At 35.6% G+C, this 14,712-nt stretch overlaps 1 protein-coding gene across 1 annotated transcript in view; it reads right to left on the bottom strand.

Moving 5' to 3' along the window:
• ATRNL1 (attractin like 1) overlaps positions 1-14,712 on the bottom strand; it is a 439,114-nt gene that overhangs the window by 364,372 nt on the left and 60,030 nt on the right. The window contains exons 8-9 of the mRNA XM_082285771.1: positions 7,307-7,562; positions 1,171-1,354 (exon numbers count right to left, since the gene is read on the bottom strand). Of these exons, the coding sequence (XP_082141897.1) occupies positions 1,171-1,354; positions 7,307-7,562 (440 nt within the window). The remainder of the gene's footprint in view (positions 1-1,170; positions 1,355-7,306; positions 7,563-14,712) is intronic.

Raw genomic sequence — 14,712 nt, 5'->3', positions numbered from 1 at the left:
CTACCACACCTATCCAGTGGCACATTCAGGCTGTTACCTCATTGAGTGCTTTGAATGCTAACCATAAGGTGTCACAGATACAATCTTTAATCTTTGTCTAGTGTATTACTACATGTCATTACTCCTTCCCCTGATCCCGTTTTTCAGTCCCATAGTAAAATTCACTCCCAGGGTAAATCTCACAAAACAAAGACTTGAGTTCTCTACAGGCTGCAGAGAATGCTACATTAGTATAGAGTAGACCAAAGCATTCTTTATTAGTTTTTATATGAATAATGCATAAAAATATTCCAACAATTATTATTATTTTATTGTTGAACAGATCAAAGGAAAAAATATCACTTTGTTCCAAAAATAAAATATAATAAGAAAGGATTAAAATTCCAGGAACTTAAAAATACATTAAAAGGAACAAAAAATTCCTGTATTAATGTTTCCAAATGCCATGAATTAATAGTATTAAAAGTCTCAGAGAAATCAAACCCATGTTTCCAACACCTGAGAGCAAGTTTTGGGTGCTTAAAGTGAAGCCATTAGTACTTGACACAAATATTAAATCACAAGAATAAAATGTTCCAAGAAATAGTTCTTGATCTCAAATCATCTCTAAGGTAAGAAAAAACATTCACGGTCACTTTCTATTCATAACATACAAGTAGCCTTCAAAAGTTACAATAAGCTTGAGGAACAAGAACTGATAGAAACACCAAGAGCATTCATAACTAAGGATTCCTACATAATACCAGAGGTTTTCTCTCTTATTTCTGATAGTTTTGTGAAAAATAACCTTCCACAGCTCTTAGGGTTTCCCAGTTATTTAAATAACAGTTGCTTAAATGTACACCAGCAGTATATTCATACCATGAGGAAACAGTACACATGTGCTATTTCTGCACAGTGGTTGTGTCTGGAAAAGAGAACCTTTTCCTAACTTGTAGAACATGCACAAAGCTTCCTCCCTGCCATCCTTTCAATGTATAGCTCCACTAATCCACTGACTCAAGTCTAGACCCTCACCACAATTCTTCCATTTTGTTGCAGAGAACATGTTGTTCTGCAACATGCAAAGGATTTGGAGGTACCTGCATGACTTTGCTACAACCTTACTCTACACTTCCATTTTCTTCAGAAACCTGTAACTTGGTTTCCTACATTATAAACCCAACTTACCATGTCCGAGTATTAACTTCATATCTGTAAAGATCATCCACCAATCCATATTTATTGCCAGGCAATGCTTTGTATCCACCATGGACATAAATAGATTTTGTCAGTTCGTCGTAGACACTGGTATGGCCATATCCACCTTGAACAATTGCTCCTTTTGTTTCTGGTACAAGCCAAGAGTTAGACCCTTGAAGAGACATTAAAAAAAACCATAATTTTAAGACTAATTCACAGTACCAGGAGTTTTAAGTATATAAAATAATTTCCACTGTAATTCCAAATACAGCAATAACTATTGGGATTTGTTTTAAGAAGTAGTTTTATATCAATGTATCAAAACATCTGCAGTTAGATAATGTTGTCAGACTATTATCTGCTCTTCTTAATTAAATCACAAATACATCATTGTTACAGCTGCCAGGCAGTATCTCATCCTCTCTCACGCGACTTCAGCACTCACACTAAACAAACAAAAAAAAAGCCCAAAGATTTTGAAATTATGAAATTAGGAGTTATGATTAATTCCTGCCAGAGACAGCTGATGAGAATTCAGTGCTGCAGCTCCTTCAGTTTCATTAGGAACACCTGTGCTCAGTCATGGGGAGCCTGGAGGAGCCTGGCAGAGACTGAACTGCAGTGAGTTGGGAGAATCACACAACACAAGGTAGCTCAAAGTGTGCATGGATATGGGCAGGCACTTTGGGAGTAACCGTAAAACTATTGAGCTAAAATCCATTTCCAACTACTGTTTCTTAGTTGTTTAACTGCAAACATACCCATTCAGTTGCTGAACACTCACAAAAGAGTAATTTGATAGCAGCTCATTAAATTGGGGTTTAAGTCCACATTTTACATCACATGATTAGTAACTGCAAAGAGACACCAAATAAAACCATCCACAATAGCTATTATGACTGAAGGAGAGAACACAACTGGAAAATATTTTACCATAGCAAAAAAAAAGACAGCTGTTAAGTAAGTTCTTGCTGCCTGTAGCCTCAAAATGCCTTTTTTTCCCCCCTTCATCTTCCCAGATGATGATGTAAGTCACAAAAAGAGCAAGCCAGGAGGTATTTCCTGCTCAAGGCAGCCTATATATACAGAAGAGCCTGTGATGATTGGGAGTCAGTTCTACAAATGTGAAACAGAAGTAATTCCCTTCCAGCCTGTGGGAGATTATGTCAGAAGAACAGAGAGTCTGGACAAAGACACTCAAAATGGAGCAGTCTCCCAATTCTTAACTTCAACTGGCTGCCATAATAAAGTTATTTATCCAAGGCTAGCACACAACACTATATGCCCTGCTTCTTCTGAAAGTTAGATTAAATTCCATTCCAATTTTTATCTGATATTATGTAGGTAGCTTAGATTAACTCTTTTTCCTCCAGATTCTCATGAAGAGGCTCATGATTTTCAGTTATTACTTTTACTATCATACTTCCATTAAACAGTTTCCAGGCACTGCCTCTATAAGTTACATTTTTTTTCAGTAACAAGTGTTTATGGCAAGTTATAAAGTATAGATTCTGAGGAAGAATTGTGATGATTTTGTGTGTATGAATGCTGGTATTTGTGTAACACACTATTTATAGCTGACACAGAATATTTACATTATTTATGTGTAGTGTAATGTAAGTAGAATTTAATTTCAATCCCCATGTTGGATATTATCAAGCTATTAAGAAGTGCAATTCTGAACACAAATATCAAATTTGTATTGATAATACTGCACATTACATACATATTGCTTTGATAATAAATAGATTTACTTGATAAAATTTATGTAAGAGGGCTGGTGAGGAGTCAGCCTGCTGATACACCTTTCTATTCCCAACAGTATCTTCATTTATTTATCTAATGATCAGTCCTAGAGATTGGCATATATGCTTTTCAGGGAAAAAGAACTATTTCTCCACATAAAATGATACAATGCTGTTGATAATATGCATAATAGAATATTTTGCATTTATATCTGACTGGTTCATGTAGCATTTATGGAGTATTATGATTTATGTAGCAATGGTCGTATCTGATGATCCTGAGGTCTTTTCCAACCTAAATGGGCCTATGAGTCTGTGAAGCATTTAGAACACTGTCAGAGTAACACTGCATATTGCATCACTTACATGACTTGGGCAGAAATATGAAAACCTGTTCCTTCTTGAATTAAAAAATAAACATGTCCTATGAATAACTACCTAAATTTGAGAAAAGAGGTCCAGCAACATCTTTCTGAAGTAAAAGTCAAAAGCAGTTTTACAGTTGCTCCTTCTGTTTCTCATTCTAAAACTTAGCTGAGTTGCCTGAATTTCAAATACTGAAATGCATACATACAGTTTTGATATCATTCACGCTTCTGCATCTTGAATATTGCATCATTCAGACAAAAATACAATCCTGTCTATATTTAAAGACATTAGTATTCACATGATCTGACTTTTTGAAGCACCTTATTGATATGAATCTTCACCTATCTTTTTTTTCAACAAAAATGCAATTTTTATTGGAGGTGTTTACATAACCCTTCTCGTACACAGAGATCCCCCTCTTTCTATCATTATATCATAAGAAATATTTGATTGACCAAATTAGTCATGTGAAATTGCATTCTCAACAGCTTATAAAGTCAAATGCAGAAAGAGCTTCATGAACAAGCCAGAAATAAGGAAATAGGATTTATTTTTTTTTCCCAGATTTTAATTTCAAGTCTGGTACACAGTGTAAAAATAAGGAAGATACCTGATCTGTCCTTATCACAATACAACCTTCAGACAGATCAGATAAAGAGAATAAATTGTCTAAGAAGCACCATGGTGTGCCATCTTCATTTCATCCCAGTGACAAACTTCAAATTTTTTTAAGCAGCCAGGAAGATTATGCTAACTTTAACAAAAAAGAGGAGGCATGTTACATCATGGGGCCATTTCTTTTTACATTATTTCAAAGAAATACTTTTAATCAAAAGCAATCTATAACCCACTTATAAAGCCAGAAAAAAAAAAAAATCAATCTAAAAAACAGTGATATCCTGTTAATCCAAAGAAAGCTGTCTTGTAAAGAAATAAAATGAAATCACAGAAGACTTATTCACAAGTTTCTTAATATATAAGGAGCCTTTATAAACCTCGGCTAAAACAAAACACCATTATTATATTCACCTTGAGATTCACATTGAGATTCTTAGAAGGTTTATGAGGTATTGCTAACCTAAAGGGAAATAAATTTCCCTGGGGAGTAACCCAGAAAAGCTTTATGGTTCAAGTTAGTAAAATCATTCACATAATTCCCATATGAGGATTTACTGGTTCCTCAGAAGTCGTAAGTCTGGGCACAGCAAGAAAGGACAACAGGAAGCTCTTTTGTTCCTGCACCAACCACCTTTGGAGAAGAAATAAATTCACATGACTTTGCATGGTGAAAATCTGCCTGCAAACCCTGTCCAATTATTCCAGAATTTATTTTGATGGAAATTACTTTCTTCCCTAATCCAACTATGCCAGAGACATTTTCAGATCAGGTATACCTTTGATTGACGTGTTTTATTACAAGAACTACATACCTACATGAAAAGGTATGGATTCCACCAGTATTTAAAACCTCTTCAGATATTTCTTAACCCAGACCCCATGGAAATCATGGTCACAGCAACTAAAGTAGGCTTTAGCACCAGAATTCCATGGATCAGGTTCATCAAAGAACTGGATCCTACAGATGTCAGTTCATATGAACCAAAGGATAAACTGCCTCTATGTCTCTTTCTTTCAGTAGGCATGTGGTAAATGCTTGAAAAATAGCCTTCATTAGGACTAAAAGCCATTACTGACAACATGTAGAAACAATAAAGCAGCACAATTTGAAATATTAAAGTAATATGTTTTTAAAGCAAGCAGAGAAAGAGAAAACTGGACTCTTATTTTTCTTTCTATAACATCAGAAGCCCTTATGTTTAAGAAATTTCCTTTCCTATTCGGATGAGTTCACAGGAATACTTCTCACTTCCTATGTCTTTTAAGTTTGGATTCTGAGCTGCTAAAGTCCTCCCAAAAAATAGTCATTCTTAATTCAAACCACCAGCTGGAATTTTATGGTTAAAAATATGTTCCCACAGCTGCAAAACTGTAGATAAATGCCATAGTCAACACAGAATTCAGGAAAATTTACCACAAAATTCATTTAACTTAGAGGGGAGGGAAAGGAGGGAGATGAAATGAGGTGAAATAAAACATGAGAATTCCCTGTGGCAGCAATGGTTCAGGTACACGATGTTCTGCAAAGCACTGCAAGCCCCAATAATCAATCCTTCATCAGATGAGGAGACTCACTGAAGTCAAAGGTAATACCCAATATTGTTACAAGTTTCCTTTATATTTGATGCAAGTGAAGCACGTTTTCTCTAATAAACTAAATTTCTCACTAGAATATGATAAAAATATAATCTCAAAAAGGAGACATTAAAATTTGAGAATAATTGACACATAACTGACAGATTAAGTGCTTTCTCTTACTCCAAGCTTATCACCATGGTAGGAAAGGTTTGGGGTTTTTTTCTTTGTTTGTGTTATATATGCTTAGCTATACTCTCTTTTATTAATCCTCCACAAACGTAGCTGTAACATTAAAAATAAAATTAAAATAAGAACAAGCTGTCCATTTCAACTGTAAGGCCATCAATAAAATCAGCCAGGCAGAAAATTTTACACTACAAATCATGTTCCCTTCTTCCTAATTAAACTAACGACAATAATAGTTGAGAATAAAATTGGTACTTCTACTCCATACTAAATAAGCAGCATGTAAAGAAGCAAATAATTTAAAGTTCAAACAGAAGAAGCAAATAATTTAAAGTTCCAACAGACATTACACTGAATGAGCATGCAGAAGCTAGAGCAACACATTGTTTTCTTCACAGAAAAAAAAATCATCTCTGGTAGGTCAGAAAGGAAACAACTTTCTGAAATTAAGTTTTTCCAAAATGTGGCCTTTAATAGTTAACAAATCTTAGAATACTGTTGTGAAACATCTTTCTCAGACCAGAGTTTTGTAGCAGTTTTCATGCTGTTAAATTGGAATTTTTCAGTGTGGATAAAGCACATCATGGTGCTCTTCCTCTTATTGACATTCACTTTCAACATTGTTATATAATTTTGACACTGCCATCAGAGATAATGCCAGAGAGCATAAGAACCATCTGAGTTCTGAAGGGATTTCCCCAACCTATAAATCTGCTTAAACAGTGTTTATATAAATATACATACATGAAAAAAATTTTAACTGGAACAATTAAAAACAATTATTATCCTTTAACATGTAGGTATTACTTCAAAATTTTGTATTATGCCTTCTGCAATTGCATAAATAACTGAGAGACTCAGATAAACTCAACATAAAAACGGAATTTAAAAAGGTAGAAGACTATAATTTTAATTAGTAGGCATATAAATATTCCTAAGAATTTATCAGATGCAGATTTTCAATATTATTCCATTGAAATAGTATCTTAGATGTACCATGTATATGATAAAAAGATTTCCCTTGGTTTATTTAACTTTAGCATTTAAAATCACCCCTAGGAACAGCTTGCTGTTCACAAGGGGAAACCTAGACAGACATGGTAGGTTATTTACAGAAAATCAGAGTTTATTTTCAATTACTACCTCTAACAACAACACGTATATGTTTTAGAGAGAACCCAGTATGTAATGATGAACTAAGTTATTACTTTTAAAAAGAACACAACAGAAAGAAAATAATACACCAATATTAAAGAACTTTTTAAATAACTAAATTATTGTTGTTTTTGCTCTCCTACTCTGTGGTAAAAACAAGAAGTCTGTGTTTAAAAAAAAAAAAGTTTCATCACAATTACCACAGTGTGGAATTCCTGGTTTCAATTTTTGTCCCATTTAGACTACCACAACCCTGTACACAATGGAAAAAGTCACGATGCTCCAAAGACATATGAGATGCTATTGCTTAACAAGAAATCTGATGTACATAATTGGAAGAAAAAAGGTGAGGCTTTATTTGTTTTGGAAAACACGTATTTTTCATTCTGAAAATAGAAGTGATAGTCACTTTAAAAAAAAAAACAGCACTTTTTGTATCAGTACATGATAAAAATGATTTGAAAGGGACTTACTGATGTAGTATTCTTGCACAATGCTTGTGTAACCATATATAGAAGAATATCCAAAAATTACAATCATAACCACATCTCTGCTGTCCAGCTCTACTATGTGTGCTGAATGACCTTCCACAGCATATTGCTGGCCATGGACAAGTACTGCAGGAATTCTGGTACTCCATGTTTGACTGGGTATGTTGAAAACCCACAGTTCTTCAGTGACATTGCCATTACTTGTTTCAATTTTGCCTCCATACATGTAGATGTCTTCCTGTAAAAATGGGAGAGAGGAGAAAGCAAATAACGGATTACAGAAAGATAACATCTGAACTGCATACTCCTCTGCTGAGCAATATTTCATAACTGAGCTGTCTGATTTAAATCTTCACATTTAATCTTACATTAACCAGCTCAATATCAGATGCTAATCCCAGACAATGATACTTAAACTAAACCAACAATGATAAAGAGTCTATTTCTCTGAAAAATAAACCTAGCCATGAAAATGACACCAAAATGAATCTCAAAGAGATTATTTCAACCAGAAACCTTTAATTACATGGCTCTTCTAATCCATACTTCAGCATTCTGTTCTAAAAAAGCTAAACAGAAAGGATATTATATTGTTTTATTAAGGAACAGTTCACAGAATTAAAATGTGATTTTCCACACACACGGTCTACAGGGATTTCATTCAGCACGTGCACAAGAGAGCACATTCTCTCCTACTAGCAAAGTAATTTAAGTTCTGAGAAAATTCACCAGAACGAAAAAAAAAAAAAGGACAATGTTCATAGAATGATCTGGATTGGAAGGTGCCTTAAAGATCATCTTGCTCCACCCCCACCACCCTGGGCAGGGACACCTTCCACTAATTCCAGGTTGCTCCAAGCCCCGCTCAACCTGGCCGTGGACACTTCCAGGGATGGGGCAGCCTGTGCCAGGGCCTCATCACCCTCACACTGAAGAATTTCTTACCAGTACCTAAACCACACCTGCCCTCACACAGTTTGAAGCCATTTCCCCTTGTCTTGCCACTCCATGCATGCCCTTGTAAAACAACACCCTCCAGCCCTCTTGTAGCCCCTTAAGGTACAGGAAGGTGCTATAAGGTATCCCCAGAGCCTTTTGTTCTCCAGGCTGAACAACCCCAACTCCTCCAGCCTGTCCTCTTGGAAAGGTGCTTCAGACATCTGATCACCTCAGTCGCCCCTGCTCAGGACTTGTTCCAATAGTGCTTCTTATGCTGGGTGTCCCAGAGCTCGACACAGGGCTCATGAGAGCAGAGCAGAGGGGCAGAATCACCTCCCTCAGCCTGCTGGTCATGCTGCTTTTGATGCAGCCCAGGATGTGGCTGGCTCCTCTTGAGCACATTTACTAACATCAAGTCCCGAAGGGAGTAGAGTTCTTTTTAGGGAATGCAAAACAGATATTCCAGTCATCATGAACCACACACCTCAAACAGCAGTGCCATCTGTTCTGATAAGTAATGAGCGATTTACTTAAATATTGGCTGAAAGCAAATCCTACTGAATTTTGCTTCATCTGGATTTGCAAGCCAAGGTATGCAAAGTCACAGAACAAATTCCAGATTGTTGGCTTCAAAGACTTGCTCAAGGACAGTTTATACTGAGTGGAAAAAACTTCCTCTGGTTCTGAGATTGATACTCAGTCTTTGCTGGGACATAACCACCCCATACACTCTGCATCCCATTTGCATGCTGTACAGTTGGCAGTTGTCTTCTGCACTCTGCAATGTAATATTCTGGGGCTTCAATCACCCTAAACTCAGCCTTACCAGGTTTAAATTAAAAAAAGAAAAAAAAAATGGAACTGCAGATTTAGCAGATTTGGCAAAGTTTGACTTGGCATGAAATACTCAGAAAAAGAGGCTGGAAGATAAGGAAACTACCTAAGAAGTTTCTGCATCAATCACACAGAAGTTTCAGACACTGTACAAGGAGCTGATGGATCTACGGAGAAATGTAAATTTCAGGTTATTATCATTGTCATTATACACATCAAGAAAGACAAACTCTTGACTCTCTATGAATGGGCAGGCATGGCAAATCCAGGTGATTAGTAGAATGACAAGTCTTTTCAGTCCAGCAAAACAAAGGCTTTAGAAGGTTATAATGCTGTCCCATACACCTGTGGTTGATGGTAAGGAACAGAGGCCAGAACAGTAAAAGACTCCTCATTACTCAGAGGGATTAGTCAGCAAATGATTGACCAAACTGTCCAACATGTCTTCAACAGTACCCTTGAAATTTCTGCAAAATTTTCAACTATTTTTTTCATTTGAGGCAGGAAAACATTTCTTGACTTGGACTTTAAATCATTCCTATGCAGGGATGTTGGAACCCTGGGTTCAGAGAATTTCAGCCTTTCAGTGCTGACAGACAATGATCCTCAAAAGCACACTGCATTTGACCTGAGGCCTTGGGAAAGGCTTCCCAAATTGTGTGATAACACTGAGGTTGTTGCTGTGTAATTAAGGTTACGTCACTGGGTGGAATATGTAGAGATATAGAAAATTTAGGTTTCTGGGATATATGTAACAAGATGAAGGATTTGGGGTGTGGATTAGTTCTTCTTCTTTCCTCCTTCTTCTTCACAAATCTGGGTGTTCAGGTATTGTTCTGGCAGTGGTTCAAAAAACCCGCAGTGAGGAACATGAATGTTTAGAGTTATTGGATTATAAGTAAAAATAAATCAGTTGGCATTCCATAATTGGATAGATTGGGCTTTAAAAGATCTTGGAAGTTAGAACTCGGGGGCCATTTTCACCTTGTCAACTTAGAGGCACACTCTGTGCAGCTGAAATATAGATAAGACATAAAAAAAATCAAAAACATAAAAAATCAAAGACCAAAGAAAAGCCTGGCGTCTCCTACGTTTCAATCCAAACTCTGAGTAAAAGAACTCAGGAAACAGAGGCAAAGAAGAAGAGAAGAAACAAGACAGAGAAAATTAATACAGGGATACTCTGTGCTGTGCTGTTTGAGCAAAAGATGTTCACAGAAGGAATTTGTAGTAGGATTAGGGAGATATGTATCTGAACCCGTTTTTTTTCCTAGGAGATAAAACATTTCAAAAAACTTGGTAAAGACCCACAAAAACTGAAGAAGGACGTGCACTGATCCACAGGAATGGCTTGAACAAAAAATTCTTCTTTAAAGGATCCTATATGGCTCATTCCTTACAATACCACATAGATCTCCAAAGTCAAATCAGCATCACTAAAATTGTAAACAAGCAATTTTCAAATGCTGATTACTGACTATGGCATAGAGAGCTAATTAGGGAGCTGCAGGGGCTGTACAACAGTATTTGAAAAAAAATATTTCTGACGCTCAGGAATGACAATTTAAAAAAAAAAAAAAAAGTGACCTAAAGATCTGCATGAACTTTGAAATGATTTCTCAGATAGCTGACAGTAGGAAAGTCCTCCTCACAGTTCTGCTGAAATGATTCAAAGTTCAGATAAAAGAACACTTCTGTGAGAAGCAATTCTTGGGTGACACAGCAGATCCTGTATACAAAAATATTCACAGAGAAAAAGAAAGAAGGTCATGACAACTGCTTTATCAGCCACAAAAACAGATTTAACTAAGCTTTGCTAAGGGCTATTTCTGAGATTAAGAAGCTCCTAGTGCTGGTGAAAAACACTTTAAAAACACTCTAAGTGATGATCAGCTGAACACAGAGAAAAACAGGCTGAGAGACCAAAGCGAGTAGAAGAAATACAGAATTGAAATTAAAAACTGTTACATGCATACTTTTACAGGGCAAAACCCAACATCCTGAGCACATAAAGATAGACATTTATTTGGAAATCCTAATCAGGAAGGGATTGTAGGAATGACATGAGTACAGATGGTCCTAAGCAGCATTAATATTGTGATAGAAAAGAAGGATCCCCCCCTTATAAAATTATACTACCTTTACAAATTACTTGCATACTAAATACAAATGAAGGTATATGCTAAAGGTGACATATGGCAGACACAATACATAAGATACAGTGTTTAAAGTGTGCTAGTACACAAGCACTGCTGACCTTTACCTGAATTAAGCATAGTAGATATTTGTTTATAAGAAAGCCAAGCAAACAGGGTTGCAAAGTAAAATAAAATATTTTTTTTAAAGGCAACTAAAAACATAAAATTGAGAGTCTTTGTGAAATTAGTCCAAAAAAAGTGTGAACAATCTGGCCCAGGTGAAAGATCTTAAAACTCTATTCCTCAGTCTAGAGAAGAGAGAAGGCCAAGAGGCAGAAATTTCCATGGAAGAGATAACAAAACAGGCAGAAAAGCACCAAAAAGATACAAGGCCTCCAACACATTCCTATTTTAAAGTTTTGATAGCCGGTATCAAAAGCAATCACAATGTGAGATAGTAAAGTTGAGCATTTACTCAATAATTTAACCTTGGCCATACTAGATACATTATATGGTATTAATAACATTATCTAAGAAGTTACAGGAACCTTGAAAGACCTTGAGGTTTTTAAACCAAAATTTCACGTAAATATTACTATATGCACATTGAAGTGTAGAAAAGTGCACTGTTTATTAAACTTCAGAATTAGTTCCTGCTCAGTAGGGGAATTCCAGCAAAAGGAGAAATTTCTTCCTGTAAACAGAGCAGGTCGACAGCTCGCTCAATCATGACGTTCCCACCTACAGATCCCATCAGTTGGTTTCCTGGCAGGTATTCAAGTCCAAGCCAACAAAACAGCCAGTGCAGCTTCTGTTTGCTTCAATGGAACCAAAACTTTTCAATAAATGTTTCCATTTTCTCAAATTGCATTTTTTCCCTGAAAAAACTACTTCAGTGGGAAATTTTGATGAACGATAGTGATAAAGAAAGATGACAAAAGGTATATGATCTGTAAATATTTGAGTGTGCATATTGGACAGAGAGGATGACAGCAGAAGGCAGGAATGATAAGACCAAAGCCAGGATTTGAATAAAACAGTTAAATCACATTTTTCAAGGGAAGAAGAAAACATTCATTTGATCTAGGATTTCTCTTACAGAGTAATGATTGACATACACATTTTTGACTGGACAAAATAAGACCAAGAGAATAACTCAAATATAGGAGGAAAAAGTAAACTGTCACAATTTGAATGTTGGAAGGATCAATACAGTTTACAGCAGTAAAATTCCCCTTAATTTCTTCATCTTATTAATACTATTATCATCTTTGGAGAAGATGTTTGTTAAATAACCAAGTAGTTTTAATGAAATTAAATGCCTGGTGGGAGAAGCTGAAAGAGAGGCAGCCAAATTCTTCCCAAGGTAATCCAGCAAAGAAACCAGACATGATGGGCACAATGTGGATTACAAGAAATTCAATTTAAATATAAGAATAAACATTTCTCTTTTTTTTCATTGAGAATGGTCAAGACTGGAATAGGTTGTTCAAAGGCCTTTGACAGAGGAGCATTTTCCTGTGAGGAAAAATGAAACAGCTCAAGGAGGATATTTCAAAAGATCACCAAAAGACCAGGAGCACCCACTTGTCAAGTCCCAACCAACAGACTGTACACTAGACCAGAGTAACCCTTCTACACACTTCAAATTGATTCCTGAACAAACAGACAGCCAAAATAATTTGTTTCATTGACCTTGGACATGTTCTTTTCCCTACACCTTATCTCAGTGTTAATATTGATTTTATATTTCATATAAGTACAGTAATTCAAGACTTCTAAAACTTATCATATTTTTATTCCTTAGGCTTTACAATTTTTCTTTTTTCCTAAAGGAACAATACTTAGCTGCTCAGGCTGTACCTTGGAATGACAGACTCTTATGCAAATCCTCCCTGCATTCCAAAAGAATCTTATCTGGTAGATACCACTAAAAAAAGTGGAAAAAAAAATGCAACAAAGGGGTAATTTATAATCCCTTTCTAATGAATTGGCAGGAAGTCAATCACATTAAAATAACCACATAATTTTTCATTTTGTGTTTCTTAAATATATCATGGTTACACAGAAAAGTTTATCATTCAGAAATGAGTTTCCTGCCTTAATTCTTATATAAACCTAAACTGTTCTTGAAGAATTGGACAAAGAAATGCTACTCACAAACTACATGAACAGTCATTCTCTATTTTCTTGAAACAAGATCATCAATATTCTTTCTCCCCTAGACTGTATCAACACACTGGTATAGAAATTAACTTTATATAAACTAACAGGACTTTAACATTTACTAGGATTTTTGTCCTCCATACTTTTACCTGAAATTTCGAAAAGTTTAGTCAAATCTGTATGTCATTAAAGACATTCTCAACTTTTTTTTCCAAGCAAAATATAAGTCTCACAAAATGTCATCTGACAATAACTCATCCACCACAAGCCTGTTTTTGCATTCAACATTTGCCACCTGGTTTAGGACTGTCTAATACCCCCCTCTTCCATTTCCCAAAGTGTTATCTCCTTTAATATGGTTAACAGTATCAAGAACATTTTCTGTGTTACATCAAAATTTAAAAATAATTACATTTCTACTTGATCCAGTAATCCTCCCGTTAGACCAGGTCTGACAGACTGGAAAGCAGTCTACTTAACTCTTCTTCCTGAAGCCTGACTTATTAATTCTTAGCTTACTGTGGGACTATATTCTCTCTGAATAAGAACCCAAATAAGTTACATGAGAGGAACATTTTAACTTAAGTTCCCAATAGGACCAAATTCAAGGTCAAGACAATACTGCACTACATTGTATGTCAGGAGGTCAACCTAATCAAGAGTGCTGTCACTTTATCTCTTCATTATTTGCAGTTTTCCAATGGCTGCTAGGTATAGTTAAAGGTATTAATTAAGGTGACCTTACTTGGACTTCACATTCAAACCAATTGGAATATAACATTGAAACAAGGAATGAAATATATTACACTTCTACATAAAGAACTGATCTCTTGACGAATTAGGGCCACTTAATTGAAGGGACCTCTGAACAGGCTTTTCTCCAGACTACATGCAAAATGTGTATGGCAGCTCATCTCACCTACTCCTCACACATTCAAGGTCTGCAAATCAGACTTAGAGAGCAAGTTGTGCATAAGATATAATTCAAAGTCACAGAACAATAAACCTACAGAAATTGCTGGTACAACCTACTAATAGCTGCTAATAGAATAGTCAGAAAATACTTTTACATTCCTAGTGCTATTCAAATTATACTCCAACAGCCAACTAAAATAGGCAATAAAAGAATAGCAATAAACCAACTGGTGAAAGATTTTATCGTGTTCATATTGAAGTAGGAAAAGTTTTGACTCTTTTTTGCTTTGTTAATGCTAGCTTTTGATGAGACTAATAAAAATACCAGAAGATATATACAGACTCAACATCAATACCAATTAATTTGTAAAAGGAATCAAAACAATTCTCCTATTT

The sequence above is a fragment of the Coloeus monedula genome, assembly GCF_965178545.1.
Source record: "Coloeus monedula genome assembly, chromosome: 8".
NCBI lineage: Eukaryota > Metazoa > Chordata > Aves > Passeriformes > Corvidae > Coloeus > Coloeus monedula.
Note: the sequence above shows the minus strand (reverse complement) of the source record. Positions and strands in the feature narration are given on the sequence as shown.